The sequence below is a fragment of the Xenopus laevis genome, chromosome 6L, assembly GCF_017654675.1.
Source record: "Xenopus laevis strain J_2021 chromosome 6L, Xenopus_laevis_v10.1, whole genome shotgun sequence".
In the NCBI taxonomy this organism is placed as follows: Eukaryota; Metazoa; Chordata; class Amphibia; order Anura; family Pipidae; genus Xenopus; species Xenopus laevis.
In genome coordinates, this window is record NC_054381.1 from 123975379 (window position 1) to 123999937 (window position 24559).

Here is a 24559-nt window from a genome sequence, read left to right on the forward strand (position 1 = left end):
AATGCCTCATTTGGCTTTTTTTTTTTTTTTTCAAATTAAATCTGACCTGGGTCTCACTGCTTTGATACTGTATCTAGAGTGCAGGCCACAAAGCAAGAAAAATACAGTATTTTGGCTGAACAGAGACAGCCCCCCCACCACACACAAGCAGAAAAAACATTGATAACCTTTAACAAAAAATGTATTTTTCAAGACCGCACAACTGTACACAAAACGGAGTTCACGCATTGTTTAAACCTTTTTATTATGATGACAGCATCCCTTTATATCTGAATCTATAAATACATCTTCATAACAAAATGAGCAAAAATAATATTAATCATAAGGACAGTGATTTATTATCTTATTAACATCTAGAATGCTTCCAAAACTTAATAGGATCATTTACAATAAAAAAAAAAAAAAAAAAAAACACACATTCAGGGAGTATGGGAATCCACTGCACCTCGAATGAGACGAATTGTACACAGTACTGGCGAAACAACGGATTCCGCTTTGACAGAATATGAATTATTAATAAGTAATACAATGCCTTGCAGTAGTTATTCCTCTCTACAATACAAACATAGCTGCTCAGACAAGAGAAAAAACGTTATCCAAATGCTGGACAAAAACACTGCGTTGAATGAAAGATCGTATTCGTCTGGATGTGCATCAGTCACAAGCTGCGTATACTTGTATGTCAGAATAAGCAACGAGGCACAATGATTGTTCTTATTAATGAAAAGTTGGAATTTGGGGGGGGGGGAAGGCTGTCCGTTGCAGCTGCTTTAGATAAGCAAAATGAAACTATTCATATGTTGCTTGTGATCAGACTTTATAGATTTACATGTTCATTAAATGCAATGCCCGTATCATCCAATCCCAGCAAACACTTTCCAGTCCGAATAAGACAGTGGGGCCACTTGTAGAAAGTTGCACCTCACACTCCTGCACCAATAGTCCACTGCCATGTTTTAACAGCACTGCAATTCCCTGTCTTTCACATGCTGGTCTGCCGTATTCTACAAACACATCAAGCCAAAGTCACAATCTCGGATTGTATTTCACTTATCCTTACTTGGCTGGCTTCTTGGCATTGACGGATATCTTTTTGGCTAGTTTATCAACAAGTGCACTGTGATCCATTCCAATGCTGGCTAGCAGCCCCCCTTCATTCTGTTCTGATCCTGTGTAGCTAATTTCTTCTCCTTTAAGAGTAGTCATGTGACCTCCAAGAGCATTTAGGATGGCGTTGCCGGCACAAATGTCCCACTTCTTAATGTAGGTAACGTGAATATACACATCAGCGGTTTCTTGCTCATTGGCAGACACATCCAGCAATGATAGAACCTTGTAACCTGGAACATAAACAGGAATTCTATTATATTCTGAAGGAGAAGTAAAAGAGAACAGCTGTCTATATATAACTCGAATTCGACTATTCACCGAATAGCTGTTTAAGTCAATGGGAGAGGTCTGGGAATCCTGACCGTTAAGAATCGAATTGTGTTTTTTAAATTTGAATAGTTTTTTACATTCAAATTTAATTTGATTCGAGTTTTCGGGTCGATTCAATTCATCGGAGTTTTAAAAATTTGATTTTATTAAAAATTTTTCGATTGGTCGAATTTCGAGTTTGTGGGAGTCAAATTCACATGAATTTGAAATTCGACACTTAATGTGTGCCTCCCCGTTTTTATTTTATGTTTTAGATTATGAACACGGAGGTTTTAAGCTGTGGGCACACCCTTGTCCCTACTCAATTGATTTGAATCTGATCAGCCTGAACACATGCAGTGGAGGTCAGCCTGGAAATGCCTCCATTCGCGTATTTGGGCTGACCTCCATGGAATATGTGTGCACGCAGGCGGATCAGATTCAAATCAATTGAGTAGGGACCTGTCTTAATGAACCACTCCTTTTGTTTTTTAGCTCAGAGCCTTTTCTCCTCAAAAACACCTCCTGCCATTTGTTTGTCATGTTGAATGCCTGCATATAAACCAACGTGGCGGCTTTCAGGTGCAAATTCCCATACAAGGACATTACATCCCCTGCACTGTAGTGTATCCTAAGGAACCTTGGGTTCATATACACTTTTTTTTATGCTGTTTAGCATTGACTCAGATTGTAGAGGTGTGGAGATGGAACTAGCAAGGAGATGTGCTGGTGGTTCACCTTTAAGTTAAATTTTAGTATTTTATAGAAGGGCCAGTTCTAAGCAACTTTTCAATTGGCCTTCAATATTTATCGTTTATAGTGTTTTAATTATTTGCCTTTTTCTTCTTTCCAGCATTCCAATGGGGGTCACTGATCGGATCTAAGATACAAATACTTTGTAAGGCTACAAATGCATTGTTATTGCTACTTTTTAGTACCCATATTTCTATTCAGGCTTCGCCTATTCATATTCCAGTCTCTTATTCAAATCAATATTTGGTTGCTAGAGTAATTTAGACCCTAGCAACCAGATTGCTGAAACTGCAAACTTGAGAGCTGCTGAATAAAATGCTAAATAACTCAAAAACCACAAATAGTAAAAAAAAAAAAAAACAATTGCAAACTGTCTCAGAATATCACTCACTACGTCATACTAAAAGTTAACTTAAAGGTGAACAACCCCTTTAAGCCTTACAATCCACTGAAACATCTGCACCACTCAACTGAGGTGTACTTCTGCGCCAATATCAGTTTACCCAGAGAAAAGATTTTATGGTTAATTTGACTTTAAAAGCAATTATATGCAATTTTAAGAGTAACTTTATACAAATGAGTAACTACAGAAAAAGTTTTGTATAAATGTGATACTTAAAAAAAAGGTAAGATATTAAGATATTTTCCCTTTTTTACACATACATTAATTTATCTAAACTTCTTTCAGTGCAATGCCGATATATCTACAGTAAGCATCCAAACTTCTTCCTGTACAAGAGAGCAAAGACTACCTGCTCCTCCTGCAGATAGGATTTCTGTCTTGTTACCAAACGTTTGTCGGGTGACCTCTTTCACCTGCCCCGAATGAGAACGAGACACAATAAAAGTGGGAGTTTTCTCATTGTAAGAATTCCGCTTTTTTATATTTGCACCTTCGTCCACCATGGCCCATGCTATCAAGAAGAAGAAAAAAAAGCATTATTCAACCCATAAGTTAATTTATAAAGTATCCATTAATTATTCTGAGATTGGACTCTAAGGGCAGAGACAGACGAGAAGATTCGGGGAGATTTAGTTGCTCTGCGACAAATTGCCTCTTCTTTGGGCGACAGCTCCCCTACCACCTGCTAGAATCTAAATCACCAGCGGGATGGCACTCGGAGAGCTTCGTTTTCCGAAGTAGCCAGAAGTTGCCTCACAAGGAAACTTTGCACAACTTCGGAAAACAAAGTGATCAGAGTGCCATTCCGCCGGCGATTTAGATTCTAGCCGGTGGGAAGACAATTCGGGGAGATTAGTCTCCCGAAGAAGAGGTGATTTGTTGCCGGGCGACTAATCTCCCCAAATCTTCTCGTCTGTCTCTGCCCTAACAGTTTTTATATATTGGCATCAATGACAAAAGAGCTGCCCTCCTCCAAGTCTTTCTGTTTTATACTGAACGTAACATTTTTGGCGTATAACTTTTGTGTAACTGATAATTGGGCCCTTTTGGACTGGGGGCTGTATTCCAGAAATTTTTTGGCCCTTGGGACTGGCCTTGTACACGCAGCAATTGGGCGTTAGTAGCATTAAATTCTCAACATGTGCCAAGTCACAACACAGAAGACAATACGCCACTTGTTATCATAGCCCTTAGTGGAAGGACTGTCACGCAGTCTGGAGAATTTGAATAATCTGGGCATATGTTGAATTATCTGTTCATATTAATAATCCTGCAATTGGTCTTGATGGAAAATCTTCCCCTCTGCTCCCCTTTACTTGCCCCTGATCCCAGACTTACCGACGGGATAAATCTAGGGGAAGGCAGGCAAAAGTACACCCATCATTGCGCCCTAGACACATGACTCTTCTGTGTACCCTAGTTCTGACCCTTATCAGTGGACACTCAGTAAAGGAAAGTCAAAATTCATCTCACTTACCAGTATAACCTGTGAAAGGTTTATGGACCACCCCAATAACAGGTTTGCCATTAACAGCAACACAGACCATGGTAGTGACATAATTTACTAGATTTTCTGAAAAGAAAAAACAATTGGAGAGAAATAGATCAATCTTTATTACAAGTAATCCAAATTATCTGTACTGTAAAATTTCCTTAAATTATGTATCCTTTCCCCGAGAATTGAGCAAGGTGAACAACCATTAAAAAAAAACATACCCAGCCCTATCCTGAAAATAATGGCATCTTTCCTGCTTACAGAAAGAACAATCCGACTGCATAAGCCAAGCTGTTTAACCATGGGCAAATACAGAGTCATATGGTTTTGCAGTTTGGGTGATACTGTCCATTTTTCTGTTTAGCTTAATAAATAACAAAAAAACATGGGAGTTCTCATGATTAAAACAATAGGCAAAAAGTATGTTCAGCACAAGGCCTTTTCATTGCAATCAAGTTGAAAAGGGGGTAAACTGTGCCTTTAAAATGCCTCACTAAAATAACTATAGTATTGTAGGAGGTCAGAGGATCTTTACTCCCATTGCCTGCTGTCTGCATGCATTTCTCACTTCCAACCGGACTATTGTGCCATCATCCAACTCACAGGCAGGGGAACAATCTGATTGGTTGGGAGGGGACAACTGCCTGAGGGATGCTGGGCACCCTTTAATTGCCAGTACGAGATCCTTTTCTAAAGAAGTATATAAAAGGTGACACTGAAGGTAGAAGCTAGCCAGTGTTAGAACTAACTAAAGCCTCGTTTTTAAAAATGCAAGAGCAATGCACTAGTTTGGATGCAAAATTAATCACGCATTGAAGATCACATGATCATAGTAACTTGGTGCTACCTGCTTTGATGAATAGCGTGACACTGGGGAACCCTGGAATTTTGGCAAGCCTAGACATGGCAGTAATTCCAGGGTTTACTTGGGTAAGTTTTAAATGTTTCTGCCAAGTGAATTGTAAATTATTATTACATTATTAATGCCAACATTGCAAGTGCCACCACAGTGAAACTTGCACACCATTTACCAAAATGGATTCTACTTTGTATTCGTATTAGGAAAAAAACATTGCATTATGGGTACAAAAGACAGCAATTTGCATCCACAAAGTGCACCTTGCACTCTATAATCCTGAACTTTACATTCCCTTTGTAAATTAGGTGGAGTTTCTTATACACAGGAGCTAAAAGCATCAAATTAAAAAAGAAATACCAAGACAAAAAAAAAAAAAAATTATATTTACACACTAGACAAATACAAAAGAAAATGAAGGTATAGAGGGCACTTAAAGAGAGAGAAGCAAAGGTGCCAATATACTATATATGTCGGCATCTCTCAGTGAGTTACACGGCTAAACGTATGTCCACTGTGAGTTTTGTCCATACATATGGAGCCTGTCCAATATACACTTGTGAGAACTCAATGCTACCTTGTTGATTCATATTACTGAAGTACAAGTATGGTTTCAGTTACCCGGAAACCCATTATCTAAAGCTCCGAAGTACAGAAAGGCCATTTCCCATAGACTCCATTGTAATCAAATAATTCAAAATTGATTTCTTTTTTGTCTAATGGGAAAATGGTATTTTGTCTTCGAGATATCATGAATCCTTACTGGAGGAAAAACAATCTTATTAGGTTTATTTAATGTTTAAATTATTTTTTTAAGTAGATTTAAGGCATCGAGATCCAAATTATGGAAAGGTCACTTATCCAGAAACCCAAGACCCCGAGCATTCTGGATAACATGTCCCAAACCTGTATCTACTGCTCTCCACCAGGCAGTTAAACTTAAATGGATGGCTCACCTTTAAGCTAACTTTTGATATGTTATAGAATTACCAATTCTAAGCAACTTTTTAATTTATTATTATTTTTTTTATACAGGTATGGGACCTGTTATCCAAAGTGCTGTGGACCTGCGGTATTCCAGATAACATCTTTCCGTAATTTGGATCTTCATACTTAAGTCTACTATAAAATCATGTAAACAATAAATAAACCCAATAGGCTGGCTCTGCTTCCAATAAGGATTAATTATATCTTAGTTTGGATCAAGAACAGGGTACCGTTTTATTATTACACAGAAAAAAAATAATTTTTAAAAATTTGAATTATTTGGATAAAATGGAGTCTATGGGAGATGACCATTCCATAATTCAGAGCTTTCTGGATAACTGGTTTCCGGATAATGGATCCCATACCTGTAGTTTTTGAATTATTTGATTTCTTGTGTTTCGGACTCTTTCGAGCTTTCAAATGCTAGTCACTAACCCCATCTAAAAAAACAAATGCTCTGTAAGGCTACACATTTATTGTTATTGCTACTTTGTATTACTCATCTTTTTATTCAGGCCTCTCCTATTTATATCCCAGTCTCTTATTTAAATCAATGCATTGTTGTTAGGGTAATTTGGACCCTAGCAACCTGACTGAATAAATTCCAAATTGGAGAGCTGCTGAATAAAAAGCGAAATAACTCAAAAACCACAAATAATACAACATGAGAAACAATTGCAAATTGTCTCAGAATATCACTCTCTACATCATACTGAAAGTACCGTATATACCCGAGTATAAGCCGAGTTTTTCAGCATCCAAAATTTGCTGAAAAAGTCTACCTCGGCTTATACTCGGGTCAGCGGTACCTGACCCGCGTTGCCGAGATTGCAGTCACTTTTAATCATTCCTATACCAACAGTACACTTGGGGAGAGACTGCAATATCCCACAATGCACTCTGTTGGTTATATGAAAGAATAACAGTGACTGCAATATCACACAGCGCCATCTGTTGGTTGTATGAAAGAATAACAGTGCGCCCTCTGTTGGTTATATTAAAGAATAACAGTGACTGCAATATCACACAGCACCCTCTGTTGGTTATATGAAAGAATAACAGTGCGCCCTCTGTTGGTTATATGAAAGAATAACAGTGACTGTAATATCACACAGCGCCATCTGTTGGTTATATGGAAGAATAACAGTGACTGCAATATCACACAGTGCCTTCTGTTGGTTATATGAAAGATTAACAGTGACTGCAATATCACACAGCGCCCTCTGTTGGTTATATGAAAGAATAACAGTGACTGCAATATCACACAGCGCCCTCTGTTGGTTATACGAAAGATTAACAGTAATGGCAATATCAAACAGCACCCAGGTCAGGGATCAGGAACCTTGGCTCTTCAGCTGTTAAGGAACTACAAGTCCCACAATGCATTTGCCTTTAGACTCCTTCAAAAGGCTCCTTCACTGCATTGTGGGACTTGTAGTTCCTTAACAGCTGGAGAGCCAAGGTTCCTGATCCCTGTGGGACAGTGGGACAATGCACACAGTAATCCGTTTGGCAATTCTCTGTCACCATCAACTTTGCAAAGAAGTCCGGTTGATCGCTGGGGGGGTCGCTTTGGCAGAATGTGCGCTGCTGGGAGACAGGGCTGTAGTTGTGTCTAGGCTTATACTAGAGTCAATAAGTTTTCCCAGTTTTCGTAGGTAAAATTAGGTACCTCGGCTTATACTCGAGTATATACGGTAAACATAAAGGTGAACAACCCTTTAAAAAAATATTATACTGTACTGTATGAATGGAGGAAACATGGTTAACTGAATTCAAGATGGTGCACACTCTCCAAATGATAATGATATGGAAGATGTGCATGTTACAAAGTGACTCACGGGGGGGGGCAAAAATAATGGCATGCTCTGTGTTTTTTTAACATGAAGATATGGATAATTATTAATCATTTCAACTGTTAGAGAATAATATACCTGTATATTCATGTGTTGCATCTAGTGGGTCTATCCAGATTGTAATGCTTTCAGATGCAACATGTTTTGAAGTCTTTATTTTATCCTTTATATCATCAGGAATGTCACGATCCCAAGAGATCGAATCCTCCTCATTAGCATCAACTTTCTCTTCAGTGTTTACCTGCAGGACATAAAAGAATACTTATTTTGTTATTCTAATTTAGAATCTTTTGCCTAAACTAGACATTAGTACATTCTCAGGGCAGACTCTTTATCTACATTTTATTATATAAAGCTAATGTAGAAGATACCAATGCAAATGTAGATTTGAAGCTCATTTTTGAAAGATTCGGTACTGTATTCTGCCCTTCTCTGAACTGAAAATTAAAATGCAATCTTGTTGTGGGAATTACTGACCACCACAACTAGCAAGTAAATTTACCCTAAACTTTTATTGTCACTTAGTGGCACAAGACATTTTGTCTACCACTGTCAGGGGGAAAACAGAGATCAGTGGCAGACAAATCCCACCCGTCGCTGCTCCTAATGTTATGTAATGGTAAAGGTGGTCATACATGGGTTGATAAAAGCTGCCTACAAACAAAGTCAGCAGCTTATTGGCCAATGTATGGGGCCCTCAGACAGGCTTCTCCGACCAATATCTGTTCGAAAATTGGCCAGATGTCGATCGGGCAGGCTTCAAAATCCCATTGGATCAAGCACCACATTGTTTCGTTGACGAGGTCCTTGATTCTACCGCCTGCCTTAATGGAGTTGTGATCCGACCATTGTGCCCTCGATCCATGATCGGAATACAGGACACAGGGTAAAGAGAATGATAGCAGAACACATTAAAGAAATACGACCTTCAGTCCCTTAACAAGCAAACTAGTTCGGTCAGCAGCCTCACAAGTGTGAAAGTAATTAATTAAAATATAGCTTTTATTCTAATCAGCCAATAAAACGCTTGTATCAAAACACACCCACTGTCTGCCTCCTCTGCTGACAGTGCTTGACCATGTCCATAAAAACATACATACTTAAAGAGATACTGTCATGGGAAAAAAATTTTTTTCAAAATGAACCAGTTAATAGTGCTGCTCCAGCAGAATTTTGCACTGCAATCCATTTCTCAAAAGAGCAAACAGATTTTTTTATATTCAATTTTGAAATCTGACATGGGGCTAGACATATTGCCAATTTCCCAGCTGCCACAAGTCATGTGACTTGTGCTCTGATAAACTTCAATCACTCTTTACTGCTGTACTGCAAGTTGGAGTGATATCACCCCCCTCCCTTTCCCCCCACAGCAGCCAAACAAAAGAACAATGGGAAGGTAACCATATAACAGCTCCCAAACACAAGATAACAGCTGCCTGGTAGATCAAAGAACAACACTCAATAGTAAAAACCCATGTCCCACTGAGACACATTCCGTTACATTGAGATGGAAAAACAGCAGCCTGCCAGAAAGCATTTCGCTCCTAAAGTGCAGGCACAAGTCACATGACATGGGGCAGCTGGGAAATTGACAAAATGTCTAGCCCCATGTCAGATTTCAAAATTAAATAAAAAAAATCTGTTTGCTCTTTTGAGAAATGGATTTCAGTGCAGAATTCTGCTGGAGCAACTCTATTAACTGGTTCATTTTGAAAAATGTTTTTTTTGCCATGACAGTATCCCTTTAAAAACTGCAAAGAGTGGAGTGTCTGCCTTGGCTAGTAGTAATAGCAGTACACCAGCGTGTATGCAAGCTAACACGCCTTTCGATCCATGATCGGATCAGCCCGATTTCGCCCACTCAAGATGGGCATATCAGTGCACTTATTTGGCAACCTCTCCAAACAAGTGGATCTATCCATGTATGGCCACAATAAGTACCCTGGCTGATGTAGACAGAGCAACTCACAATGAACTAAACTTAAAAATAAATGTGCTAAAAATGCCATATTTTATATACTGAACTTACTGCACAGTCCTAAAGGCCAGCTTCTCAATAGCAGCAATGATCCAGGACTACAAACTTGTCACAGGGGGTCACCATCTTGGAGACACTCACATACTCAGTGGGCTCTGAGCAGCTGTTGAGAAGCTAAGCTTAGGAGTTGTTGCAAATTATCAAGCAGAAAATGAGGTTAGCCTGTAATACAATCTTATGCTACAAGGCTGATAATTAAATTCTGATGCTAGTTGCACTGGTTTCTGTGCTGCCATGTAGTAATTATCCGTATTAATCACCCTTTATATTGTGACATTTCTATTCTATGTATACTGTACATTGTGAGTGGGTGCCTAAGTTCAGTAACTGACAGCAGCACAGAGCATGTGCAGTGAATCAGCAGAAAAGAAGATAGGGAGCTACTGGGGCATCTTTGGAGACACAGATATTTACTGCTAAAGGGCTGTGGTTGCCTTGGGCTGGTACAGAAGGCTAACACATAATGTACAACATTTCTAGCAGACTTCTTTAGTAAAGCTTTAGTTCTCCTTTAATAACATCAGGAGTGGGGACAAGCAGACAGGAGTCAATTGACCACTACTGCTTTCTACTAAAAGACATCAGCAACCAAACCCACTCTCCCGTGAGCCACTGGGCTTCTATTCTATTGCTCTGTCAAATCATTTTCCCATCTCCCATTCAACCACTGCCTGCTTGCTGTTGCTCAGTGGTATTTAAGCAGTTAACATATTAAATTACAAAACAAAGAGGTTATGTAATTCAAAAATTACAGGCAAATATAGGTTCATAATAATGAAAGTTGAACTTCAAGGTGAACTGCTCGTTTAGGGCAAACTTCTTCTATTTATTTTTCTGAATGCAAATATTGTGTGCTCCAAATATTTACACTCCACGTATTTTTCCATAAGACTGTCCAAGGATCACTTGCAAGAGCACCATAAATAGATGCTACTGGGGCAAGTGATACAGGTCTCAGCCAAAACAAACAATACTGGAACTACCTCTGTAAAGCTGGGTGTAAAAAAGATACGGCCAAGCAATTCAACCGTTTCCAAGAAGCAGTCGTAACAGCCCACTGAGCCTTCACAGATAATCTCTGTTCAGCAGTCTGGACCTTACATTTGGCCTTGCAATTTGGCAGACCAGTGCATGGGAGAAGACGGTGGCAAACTAAAAGTGACTGCCTTCTCTCCAGCTTGAATCAACAAAAAGAATTAAGGCATAAGTGGTGTGGTGATCCTTGTGTGTGTATATTAGAAAATGTGCAGATAACCACTGTGCATACAAGATGAAATGCAACTACACCTTAAAGGGGTTGTTCACCTTTGAGTTAAGTTTTAATATGATGTAGAGATATTCTGAGACAATTTGCAATTGGTTTTCATTTTTTATTATTTGTGATTTATGAGTTATTTAGCTTTTTATTCATCAGCTCTCCAGTCTGCAATATCAGCAATCAGGTTGCCAGGGTCTAAATTACCCTAGCAATCCTACATTGAGTTGAATTAGAGAGGGGAATATGAATAGGGGAAGGGCTGAGTAGAAAGAGAATAAAAAGTAGCAATAGCAATACATTTTTAGCTTTACAATCATTTTCATATCACAGTAAAGGTTAACAAAGGTGAACCACTCCTTTAATGACCTCTTAAAAATGAAAAGACATGGCAGATAAAGCCTCCCTTTCAATAAGGCACAGACACAGTGACTTTTGCACAAGAAATAACAAACTAAAAATACCTTGCTAAATATATTGCATAAAATGCATGCACACCTTTTTACAAAAAGAGTCAAATAGAAATGAATACAAAACTCATATGAAGCTAAATATTTTTCTTACCCAGACAAGCGTGACTCTCTGGGGTACATGCAAGACCTAACCTGAATAAGCAACTCTGTTCATGCACAAGAAATAGTCTGTGTGCACTCTCTCTACTCCATGCAAATACAGAAACACGGCTTTAAAACAATATATCCTTTAATGGAAGTCTGGGATCAAATGTAAAGACATAAAGGAGTTTCTTTAGCAAGCGACATAAACTATACTTTTCACTAGAGTCAGTCAAATAAGCTTGCTCACTTTTTAGGGAGGTGTTACAATTTACAACAGTGAATTTATCAACACTAGTATTTGTTCTGGCAAAGTAGGGAAAAGAACAAAAAGTGCCCAGAAGGGGCACAAAATGCATCAGGCTTTATGTTTAATAATAATAATAATAATATGTACTTTAAGCAGAATTTTTGACTGAGGACTATGACTATGAAGATTTTCATTCATCCAGGTCAAGGTATATCTAATATAGGTAAATCTAAAAACAACTGGACTTGCTGAGTAATCAATGAAGCGTTTCACAACTCATCCGAGCAGCTTCTTCAGTTATATATAAACTCTTCCACTAATCCAATCACAATCACACATTGTAACTCTTCAAAGAGGTGACATCTGAAAAAATTCACAGAGGTGTTGATTCTGTGTAGTAACTGCTCGGATGAGTAGTGAAACGTCTTCATTGATTACTCAGCAAGTCCAGTTGTTTTTAGATTTACCTATACTAGATATGACTGAGGACTAGTTTGTGCCAGCCTTTTGTTCTACATGGTTGTGTGAAAGCTGTTTGGACCCTGAAACCTTGGCCATAGGGTGCTTTGATCTGCATGGGAATGCACGGGGACTTTGTGCAAAAAAACCTTTATTGTGCTCAACGTTTCGATCCCCCACAGGGATCTTTTTTGCACAATGTCCCTGTAAGTGCTGCATCTTGTCTTATATTCTGCATTACACGGGAAAGTTGTGCTCACCACTAGTTTTTAAAAACCATTAGGCGGGGGTGCAACGAGGCTGTGACCACAAAATACATATAGACTGCACTCAACCCATTATCAATATATTTAAGACAGAGACATTTTGTGCATACTGCTACTGAAAAATGCCTTACCCTTTAAACAAAACAGGGATTGTTTGTCCATATATTGCAATATATTTAAGCTGGCCAACTACGTCAAAGTCATCCCATATCTGGCCAGTCCTATGCTCAATTTTCATCTGATTCATTAAGAATTCTATGGTTTAATTATACATTTTACAAAGGGACGACTACATTTTACCTGCAACTTACTTGCTGCTTTCAAAGTAAAACTCCCAAACTTGGCTGCCCTTTTATTAGACACCAGTGGGATCACCTGACTATAGCTGGGAAGGGTGGGAGCTACAACATGGAGCTGGTCACTGCTCCTGTAGAACTATAACAAACAAGGGAAAGTTGTGCTCACCACTAGTTTTTAAAACCATTAGGTGGGGGTGCAATGAGGCTGTGACCACAAAATACATAAAGACAAATACAAGATTCCTCAGAACTCAACCCATTATCAATATATTTAAGACAGAGACATTTTGTGCATACTGCTACTGAAAAATGCCTTTTTTTCTGGAAATATCTTTTCCAGGAAAGATTGTAATTGTCTATGGCCACCTTAACAGAAAGCTAATCTCCCACAGGTTCCATTTTAAGCAAATAATTTCTCATTTTTAAAAAAGTTTTACTTTTTCTCTGTAATAATAAAACAGTATCTTGTACTTGATCCCAACTAAGCTGCATGAATCCATATTGGGATTTTGGTTGCTCTACATCAGTGATCACCAACCAGTAGCTCATGAAGAAAATGTTAAGGCCCCATAGACACAAAGATTTTTCTTTGATGAATGACTGATTTCAGTGCAATCCAACTAATCCGTCAAATTATTGTGAGGTTAGTGGGAATCAAACGATCGCGCATCTAACGATTTTTCGTCCGACATCGGTCAGAAAATTGATCAAATTTTCATCGATCACAGTGAAATCTATCGATTGTCCAATTGTTTGCAGGGCCAAGCAGGCAGCTGCCCTGTTTTCCTGGCTTCAACTAGACAATATCGCTTGAAATGGTCTTTTTTAGTTGATGGATAAATCGTACATTTAAACGATCGTTTCAAGATAAGCTTGGTCTTACGATAACGAAAAGAACTTTTAAAAATTATATGGCCAGCTTAACTCAACAACCCCTTGTATGTTGCTCCCAGTGGTCTCAAAGCAGCTGATTATTGTTGATTTCCTGGCTTGGAGGCAAGTTTTGGTTGCATAAAAACTAAGGTTACTACCAAAGAGAGGGGCTATCAAATAGCAAACCATGGTCCTTATTTGGCATCGTTAGAAACTTTTTTCATGCTTGAGTTGCTCCCCAACTCTTTTTACATTCGAAAGTAGCTCACGGGTAAAAAACGGTGGGGACCCCTGCTCTACATGAACAGTATAGGTGAGTGCAGCCTCACTATTTCAATGCAATCAGGGCTGTGGAGTCAGAATATGAATACTTTGACTCCTAAGTTTATGGTACCAACGACCCCTCTTTAAAGGAACAGTGACACCAAAAACTGAAAGTGTAACAAAGTAATTATAATATACTGTTGTTCTGCACTGGTAAAAGCTGTGTGTTTGCTTCAGAAAGATTACTATAGTTGATATATACACAGCAGACTCTGACTCCAGATACCCAAAATTGCTCCCAACTAGCCCATACTTGATATAGGTTACCTGTATAAAAAGGCAATTGTGAGTGTTTAATGCTTGGTACAACGGAAAGGATAAAATAGAGTCTATGGGAGCTGATGCACAGTACAGGTATGGGACCTGTTATCCGGAATGCTCGGGACCAGTTATCCAGCATGCTTGGGACCTGGGGTTTTCTTGCTAAGGGGTCTTTCTAGAATTTGGATCACCATACACTAGGTCAACTACAAAAATCATTTAAACCCAATACATTTGTTTTACCTCCAGTAAGGATAAATTATATCTTAACTGGGATCAAGTACAAGGTACTGTTTTATATAATTTAATGAGAAGTGCTGGATATATAAATTAATTTATTGGATTCATAGTGTGTGTGAAAAGAGGGATATATCTGATGCACACTATACTGGAGCCAAGGTTCACCAAAAATGTGTATTTAGTTATTCACTGTATATTGTGAACCAGTGCCATGTGCTTTGTGTCAGTTACTCAATATATAAGCCACTGGTGTGTGTCAGACAGAAGAGCCAATGGCTGGGGGTGTGTGTAGGGGTACACAGACAGAAGAGACAATGGCAGAGGGTGTAGGGGTACACAGACAGAAGAGACAATGGCAGGGGGTGTAGGGGTACACAGACAGAAGAGACAATGGCAGGGGGTCTAGGGGTACACAGACAGAAGAGACAATGGCAGGGGGTGTAGGGGTACACAGACAGAAGAGACAATGGCAGCGGGGTGTAGGGGTACCACGAGACAGAGAAGAGACAATGGCAGGGGGTGTAGGGGTACACAGACAGAAGAGACAATGCAGGGGGGTGTAGGGGTACACAGACAGAAAGAGACATGGCAGGGGGTGTAGGGGTACACAGACAGAAGAGAACAATGGCAGGGGGTGTAGGGTACACAGACAGAAGAGACAATGGCAGGGGGTGTAGGGGTACACAGACAGAAGAGACAATGGCAGGGGGTGTAGGGGTACACAACAGAAGAAGAGACAATGGCAGGGGGTGTAGGGGTACACAGACAGAAGAGACAATGGCAGGGGGTGTAGGGGTACACAGACAGAAGAGACAATGGCAGGGGGTGTAGGGGTACACAGACAGAAGAGACAATGGCAGGGGGTGTAGGGGTAACAGACAGAAGAGACAATGGCAGGGGGTGTAGGGGTACACAGACAGAAGAGACAATGGCAGGGGGTGTAGGGGTACACAGACAGAAGAGACAATGGCAGGGGGTGTAGGGGTACACAGACAGAAGAGACAATGGCAGGGGGTGTAGGGGTACACAGACAGAAGAGACAATGGCAGGGGGTGTAGGGGTACACAGACAGAAGAGACAATGGCAGGGGGTGTAGGGTACACAGACAGAAGAGACAATGGCAGGGGTGTAGGGGTACACAGACAGAAGAGACAATGGCAGGGGGTGTAGGGGTACACAGACAGAAGAGACAATGGCAGGGGGTGTAGGGGTACACAGACAGAAGAGCCAATGGCAGGGGGTGTAGGGGTACACAGACAGAAGAGCCAATGGCAGGGGGTGTAGGGGTACACAGACAGAAGAGCCAATGCAGGGGGTGTAGGGGTACACAGACAGAAGAGCCAATGGCAGGGGGTGTATGGTACACAGACAGAAGAGCCAATGGCAGGGAGTGTAGGGGTACACAGACAGAAGTGCCAATGGCGGGGGTGTAGGGTACACAGACAGAAGAGCCAATGGCGGGGGTGTAGGGTACACAGACAGAAGTGCCAATGGCGGGGGTGTAGGGTACACAGACAGAAGAGCCAATGGCAGGGGGTGTAGGGTACACAGACAGAAGAGCCAATGGCGGGGGTGTAGGGTACACAGACAGAAGAGCCAATGGCGGGGCTGTAGGGTACACAGACAGAAGAGCCAATAGCAGGGGGTGTAGGGTACACAGATAGAAGAGCCAATAGCAGGGGGTGTAGGGTACACAGATAGAAGAGCCAATAGCAGGGGGTGTAGGGTACACAGATAGAAGAGCCAATAGCAGGGGGTGTAGGGTACACAGACAGAAGAGCCAATAGCAGGGGGTACACAGAAGTTCAGCCACACTCACCAGCAGGCCTGGGAAAGCATTTTTGATGAGGTTATACATCTTCTTATTGGACAGGACATCCCCACTGGTCATCTTCTCGTCCTCCCCCTCCCTGGTCTTGCCCTTTGCCTTCTCGTTCAGCGAATTGCTTTCTCGGACCTTCTTCACCTCCACCCCACCAAGCTCCGCAGCCCGCACCGATATAGCCAGCAGCTCCCTTAGATCCACCGTGTCCCCGGGGTCGGCGTCCTCGGCTCTGTCCCCCAGGAGGAAGGCTGAGAACCTTCCCGTGAGAAAGCCCGAGTACACGTGATACAGAACTCCCAGTCCCAGCAGACAGAACACTCCGATTCCCAAGGGGGAGAGACGGATACCCATGGGGGCCATGAGGAACAAGGAATCGGTTTAGGGGCCGACTGGGGGAAGTGAGTGAGTGACAGGCTCAGCGCGCGGCGGTCATTGCGCTCACTCTGCACTGCGTCTGCTTCTGGGCACAAGCCCCGTGTGGGTCACTACTGCCTGCGTCTCTATTGCTTCCAATGTTATGTAACCTATACCGGACTCACTGCACATTTACTTGCCTCCCTCGTGGAATCCCCCCAGGGACTGTAGGTTGTGGGCTCCTCCTGGTTGTGCGCGGACGGACACCGCTCTTTCCCCACAGGCCGAGGTGTAGCAGTGCCGGGCGGCGCACAGTACATCCGGGTCAGGCGGGGCTGGGAGGAGGGGAAGTGTCTATGTGGAACTGCTATGGGGGTGGGATTGGCTGAATGGGATATGTAGGTAGAGGGGCCCTTATTTCGCATTTATTGATATTGGGTCAAATGGGTCGGCCGTAGCGCACTGTGGTATAGTTTGGGAGCCTCACGGTTACAGTATATCCTGCTCATTTGTGAGGCTCAGCAGTGCTGCCTTGGTTTGTAACTTTATACTGAACAGAAAGGCTTGGCCCCCCAGAATAGTATTCACTGACTCCTCCTACGAGCCCGTGACTCCTCCCACCCAACTCGTCAGCCAGTAACGGTGGCCATACACGGGCATACTTTTATCGTTCTGCCATGAGCAATCGTATCAATAACCGATCGCCTGGCGATTATTTTACCATACGATATGCCTTCCACGGAGAACGATTATATGAACAGATATAACCGTATCGTTTGCTTCGTGTGCGGACGAACGTTGTTCAACAAACGAGGAGCGGTGCAGCATTGTGTCACTGTCTGTTGTATATAGTCAGTTTCTCCTTCCCTGCTCCATGCAAATATATGGATTTATGTCTTGCTATGGCTTAAAAAACTCCTTTCACATATAAGGTGATAGGGTGATATTCCTGCCGTCAGCACCAATTTATTTCTTTACATAGTTCATATGGTCACAAATGAAGCTTTCAGCAAAGAACATTCAGCTTCTTCCGTATATGTTCGTTGGCTACAATCCAGACATGCGCAAAGACAGATTTTTTATCTCTGAACGACTAAAAATGTTTAAACTCATCTGATCGATTTTGCGAACGATAATGTTGAGACGATAGTTCGCCCGACGATGGTTCGTACACCATCAACCATCCGATAGGATATCAAGGGACCTTTGGTGGGGGGAGGGGCAACTGGTTAGTATTTTCAGAACTAGTATTAAAAAGACACATTCGCCTCTGCCCCTCCCATTCTGAACACCAATTAACATTGATTTCTAGTGGGCCAAGGCTGTTGCAAGGACAGCTGGGGAAAAACACCTGGTGGGAATGCAGGTTGGACATTCCTGGCTCTCCATTTGGCTTTGATTGCTTTCCCAGTCTATCTGCAGTGACGAGAGCCCATTCATATCTAACTCTGGCCCTGGGTATTTGTAGCTGCCACATGTCTCATGGCTTTCTATGGCACAAGTGGGCTTTTATGTCTACATAACAACAGTAAACTCGAAGTGATATTGTTGTTTGGGTTGACTTAAAGCTGTGTGTTTTCCTATCTGTATTCTTCAATGTTTTGCAAGCAACACACTGTGTACATTTATAAAACCCTTTATTATTTTCTAGCCACGTTCGTTCATTTCTTTTCTTTAAAAAACTAAGGGCTAGGGGTTGTTCAAGTGTATTTGGATGGGTAAAAATCAATGAAGGATGTTCACCTATTATCCCTATTAAATCGGTGTCCATTTGACGAATATGCTAATGCTTAATAGATATGTTCAAGCCTGGCATAGGGCAGGCTACAGTGAACATAGAACCCTGGGGTAAAACCAGACCTAAGTAAAAGCCATGGAAATCAGAACCCTCTGAATGAGGACTAGCTAATGGTAGGATCTTAGAAGCAAAAGATCACCAGACATATTAGTTACAAGTTAGAGCCCTTGGTGTTTTTCACAACTGTAGGGACTTAAGTGTGTCCAATGACTATACCATGCCTGTTTCAGTCAAATAATCTTGCAAGGAAAGTTTGGGCTACTTTGGAAATTGAAATGCAGTTTTCCCATCAGCAATTTACTTTATTGCCAGTAGCATTCAAGGAAATGTGTCAGGTTTAAACATGGGTGACAAATGTACACTCTACACATCAGTCCCTGCCCCAACAATCTAAGGCCCCTATCACATTCACACACAATAGGGACAAATTGATCAGGAGTCAATTAACCTGTATGTGGAGGAAACCCACGGAGACATGAGGACTGGGAGAACATTTAGACATCTTGCACATATTGCCCTGGTTGGAATTTAGGACACCTTTGCTGCAAGGCAGCAGTGCTAGCCATTGAGCCAACACGGGCTATGGGATTAAGATCCCGGGTACCAATTGCCCAGTGTAGGGACTAAGTGCAGTGTCGGACTGTGTCGGCAGGACACCGGGAAAAAACCCCAGTGGGGTCTAGCCCTCATAGGCCCTGCTGGCCCAGACCTGATCCTTGGAGCAAGCCAGAAGTGGCTTCTGTCTTCCTTGACCCCTAACACAGTTGTACTAAAAAGGTAGGTGTGGGGAGGAAGGTGGCGGCTCAGGGAGGGGAGCCAGAGGGTTCTTTGCACCTGGGGTGGGGGGACCGGAGGACCGGAGGGGTGAGGGGGCCTTGCCCCCTAGTCCAACACAGGATGTAGTGATTCCCCTGGGTTCCACTTAGAGAAAAGGCTGAAAGCTAGGTGTACCTTCATTGCTACTGTGTATGTTCTCTTCCCTGCAGGGACTAATACTGACTGCTGCTGTTGTGAGTATATGCTTATCAACTGTTGCTCTATGTTCCTGCTTGGTTATGTACACTCCTTTGTGGACTATCCTGTTCAATAAATATGTTCTCTGGTTAAGATGCAAAAACCAATGGTGCCCAATAATTGTGCACTGTACCTATTTACAGTTGTACTATACCCTGACTCCACACTGTTGTGAGGTCTTAACTCCTGAGAATTGAGGTCTCATCCGGAGCAAAGTATTGGGGTAAAGCTCATAGTTAGAGAATGGTGACACTTAATTTACTATAGTGTTACATGTGTATGCACTAATGTTAGAATTTTTTAGCTCAGTGAGTTACACCCATAGAGCTATCATTTTTACCCCATAAGTTATAAAACATTAGGGCTTATTTCCAAGCACAACCATTATATGTGCTTGCATAAAAATTGTTGCAGTTCTTGCGCCAACTGACAAGAAGTTAATTTACTATATAATAGAAGGGGTAAATAATCTATAACTATCATCATAAGGTGTTGAAAGTACATTTTTGAAGATTATGAAACAAGCACTAGCAGTTGTTTATATCCACAATAATATTCTCCTAATTGATGTTTTCCCAGTTGATATTTTCTAAAACCTTACCCTCTCCTGTACAGTTAATGCAAGTCTTCAACAGCCCATTTTCTTACACTATATATTAATTATTCAAACGTCAAACATCAGCTTATATTTTATTATTTTTATTAATATATAAAAATATATACATTTAAATAGATTATATAAAAATAAACATTTGGTAAAGTATCCAAAGTAGATGGACTGTGGCTCCTACATTGTGTTCCCAACCCTTTCCCACCTTTCCCTTTTGGGAACATAATGAAGGAGCCACATTTCAGATCTTGCAAGTGTAGAATCCATTTTGGGATTTATATATTGTTCTTCCATTTCCTTCCTAAGTCTTGACAAAGTCTTCTTAATGAGGTGTTGCAAGAGAATCTTTTGCTTGAAGGTCTTATTTATTTGCTCCTAGGAGAAAATGTTTTTATGTTAGACAAGAAGATCTGTGTTTTATATCTATGCACATGATAGGGCACTGTAAAAATGGTCATAATGTGATTCCTTAACTGGCTAGCTAAGTTAGTAATTGATAGAAACTTTCACAATTCAAAGCAGAACTGGTTGGAGCTAAAGCCATTAGTAATTAAAACTAATTACTCCTGAAAATGAAAATTCCCTAAAAGCATTAATACTTTATACAGATACAGATTTTGCATGTGATGCAATTTCTTAATTTTTTGGATAGTGATCAAAATAGGAATCCTCAAATCAATAGAGCCTGGAATAACCACATAGGCATTTCCCAGTAATTGCTTTTTGATTGTAGAGAATATGAGTCATTTGCATTACCTTTCTGTATATGCTCTGCTATGCTATATTGCACCTCGTCTTCATCTCGATTATATGTGATGAATCGATTTAATAGGAGTTCCTTTGCAAATGGTCTTTTGGCTGGATCCTTCTGAAGACATTTATAAATAAATCTCTGGAATTTATTACTCCTGGGGGGAAAGAAAAGGGAAAAGTGTTACTGATGATGTAATAAAACACAGAGCCAGAATTATTCAAAAAGGACACTGAAGTCTGTTGGGTAATAGGGAATTAAAATAGGAGATATGTTTCTTTTCATTGAATCATTTTGGCCATCAAAGTGTAAGCTCTTGAATTTATGAAAAGGGTGGTGTCTCTAAAAGAATACTAATAACTTGAACACAGCCCATCATCACAGCAATGGATAGAGTGGATACAGTAGTGACACTTACATTTGAGCTCATTGAACTTATCTCTTTCCCACTTTAACACCTTCCCCGGCCTTATGCTCCAGTGTCTCTTTCCCCATTCCCCAACCCTCACTGCTTAAGGTGGCCATAGATGCACAAATAATATTGTACAAAAAAAATTCTGGTACCCTATTTGGTGCGATTGGAAGCCTTTGAAGGTAGCCCAATATCGCCCATTGTTAGTGCTGAATCGTCAGATAAAGGTATAATTTTATTGTTTCTACCTGTATATCTGACAATTTAGCTCTACAAGTATGTATTGAAATGAACGATCTTTCTTGGAAAGATCTTTTCCAGGAAAGATTGTAATTGTAACGTCTCTGGCCACCTGAAGTCCTATTTCTGTAAAAAAAAAAATGACTCACCATATATCCCGTTTTAGAGCTGGAGCTGGACCATTCATAATCCTTTCGGAAAGCTCAGTACCACGGAGTCTAATGTGTGCTGTAAGTGTAAGAGAACACAATATTATTATTGTTATTCTTATAAATTTACAAGGCGACAACATATTTTCTAGCATTTTACAGTAGAGGGTGACTACATCAAATATTCTGATGAATTTCCATTATCAGAACCAACCAATGATTTATTTTAACTTTTTGAGACAGAATTTCCTTCTTTCATACATAACAAGTAAATAAATGCAGTCTGGTTGGAATTATTGTAGCGTGTGCACAGTGACAGACAGATATTGGACATATAGGGCAGTATATGGCTGTATCTGCATTTTCTCAGCACCGGAGAAAACACATTATTTGCCATTAGCCTAAGGGGAAACAGGAAAGACACATTCTATATCTTTTATCTGATTGCTCCTGTCTCTGAAACAAGAAGTTATATCTTGCTTTCCAGTGTATCACTAAAAAGAATGTAACTTACAGAAGACCCCATTATAATAAAAGCACAGAAAAGATTCTCTGATTAACGGCCAATTTACATGTTTCATTGTTATAGAATAGGTGATACCCCCTGATCTTCCTAAAAACTCTCCTCTATAAATGAACATAAATGCACGCAAAATGTTATTTAAGATTACTTACGAGGATTGTATTCTGCCATTTCGATGGCTGTGATTCCTAAAGACCACACATCCACCTAGAAAATAAAAACAAAAAGAAACACCCATTTAGCAAACAAATTATAATCATTGTTACAGAAGATAAAGATACTTTTCCTGACTATCCCTCCTCATCCTGTCTCAGGGTCAATATGGGATGCTAAATGACTAATACATTAGAACCAAGCTACGTTGTATTACTATGAAACATTTCCAGTAGCCGATTTCAATTATACACATTTATGATTTTACATTTTCAAGAGTCTCTACTGGGATAAAAAAAGCTCTACAAATTACATTTGGCATGGATTGGTTATTCCTGTTTTAAGAGAGCATTATGTCTAATCACTTTAATGAAAACTGAACTAAATGACAACTATTTTATTAATTATACCTTGTAGTTATAATGTACACTTCTTGTAAAACATGCATGGACTTCAGGTGCCATCCAACAGCAGGTTCCTGCATTACTTGTACTGATAGGCCCTACTGTGGCAAGGCCAAAATCAACTGAAATTGAAAGAAACAAGCATGAATTTACTTTGTACAACGCAGTAATAACATCTATGACAATACAGAAATGTGTTACAGTTATTACAAATGGAAATATATTTTTGAAGCAGTATTTTCTTTTGTCTGGTGCTGACTATTGATTTGAACCAGGTGCAAAGAGAGTGTAAAAACAGAGACAAATAAAACACTAAACATTCTTAATGACTGTATATTGGAACGATGCTTACAATGATATTTTTGAATTATGCAAAGTTGCGGTTTTTGGGTAGAGATCCCCTTTAAAGTTTTATGATGCCTAAGAAAAGCTAGGCATTGAGATGAGCAATAAATGTACCCTTTGCTTTTGTGGCACCCATTCTTCCTATAGATAATAAACGTCACTTACTTATCTTCACACGGGCCGTAGAAGTTAACATTATATTGGCGCCCTTGAGATCATGATGTATCACGTTCAGTTCCTGTAAGTAATCCAGGCCCTAGAAAGATGAATAAAGCAAACATGATGAACATGTATATATTTTTATATTCTAGAATTAATAGGATACAAAGTCGGTGAGCAGAGATTATGAAAAGCAATGAAGTGGTTAATATCTGTCTTACCTGTAAAACTTTCTTGCATATGTATGAAATCCAGGTCTCATCCAAGGATCTATTGGGCGTGCTCCTAATTAAGGCGTCTACGGAGCCACCAGCACACATTGTCATAGCAATCTAGAATAGAAATAAAATGTTTTTATTTATAGTGTATATAAATATTATAGTGTATATATATATGTTGCCTAAAATCTATCTATCGGTCTGTGTGTCTGTGTAACATTCCTAGTAATCAGTAGCAGTAACGGGTCTGAAATAATCAGTGTTATATTTATTAACTTTGATTGAGATTTTCTCCTTCTTGGCATGTGCAATGCAAGACCATTGTGTGCTTTTATTTAAGAAGTATATTCTTACCCATAGCGCCTCATCATTTGACATGCTGGGCCGTAGATAATAGGCTCCATAAAAGGCAGGGAAGTTGTCGTGGCCAGAAACGCGTTCAAGTACGTACAGTTCAGCAAGGATCTCTTCATTATCCTAGATACAGAAATAATGATCATTAAATTAGTCTTGATAACTATTTAATCCTTGTTGTAAAACATAGAATTCATTACTTTGCCATCAGTGTACCACAGTGCCAACACCACAGATACTAACTTCCCAAACAAACTTGATAGTAGGGATGACCTCACCGGATCAGAACTCGAGGAAACCAAACTTGGATAGAGCCAGTTAACTTTATTAATCCATGTTAAGAATACAAAAGTGTAAGCGGGCAGGGGAACTAGCTTTACGCATTTCGTGACTGGAGTCACTTCATCAGAAGCTTCTGAATGCGTAAAGCTAGTAAAGGTTATCAGTTCTCTCAAGTCTCTCTGTGATGTGCTGTAATGGCGTCCACTCTCAATCATAGATACTAACTTCCCCTTTTCTATGCTGCTCCATGTGTTTACTTGCAATGTGTTAACCTTTTAAATGCCACAGATCGTAGAATCTACGTTCTGTGGCAAAGGTACTTGAAATGCCACAGAACGTAGATTCTACGTTCTGCAGCATTTCCCTCCCTGCAGAAAGCG

At 40.3% G+C, this 24559-nt stretch overlaps 2 protein-coding genes across 3 annotated transcripts; both read right to left on the minus strand.

Annotated features, from left to right (window-relative positions):
* Positions 1-227: 227 nt before the first annotated feature.
* Positions 228-17329, minus strand: bpnt2.L (3'(2'), 5'-bisphosphate nucleotidase 2 L homeolog). 2 transcript variants are annotated; one of them, XM_018268013.2, is made up of 5 exons: positions 16968-17329; positions 7848-8010; positions 4053-4148; positions 2925-3086; positions 228-1340 (listed from the first exon to the last, which is right to left on the minus strand). In XM_018268013.2, exons 1-5 carry the CDS (start codon positions 17190-17192, stop codon positions 1057-1059), a joined length of 930 nt encoding a protein of 309 aa, XP_018123502.1. In that variant the 5' UTR covers positions 17193-17329; the 3' UTR covers positions 228-1056. The 2 variants fall into 2 exon arrangements, with proteins under 2 accessions (XP_018123502.1, XP_018123501.1); XM_018268012.2 differs by having other exon boundaries at positions 16408-17322.
* Positions 17330-22770: 5441 nt separating this feature from the next.
* LOC121394730 (serine/threonine-protein kinase mig-15-like) lies at positions 22771-23708 on the minus strand. The gene is made up of 3 exons (XM_041566429.1): positions 23547-23708; positions 23332-23422; positions 22771-22943 (listed from the first exon to the last, which is right to left on the minus strand). The coding sequence occupies exons 1-3, from the start codon at positions 23649-23651 to the stop codon at positions 22822-22824; spliced, it is 318 nt and encodes a 105-aa protein (XP_041422363.1). The 5' UTR covers positions 23652-23708; the 3' UTR covers positions 22771-22821.
* Between the last annotated feature and the right edge of the window lie 851 nt (positions 23709-24559).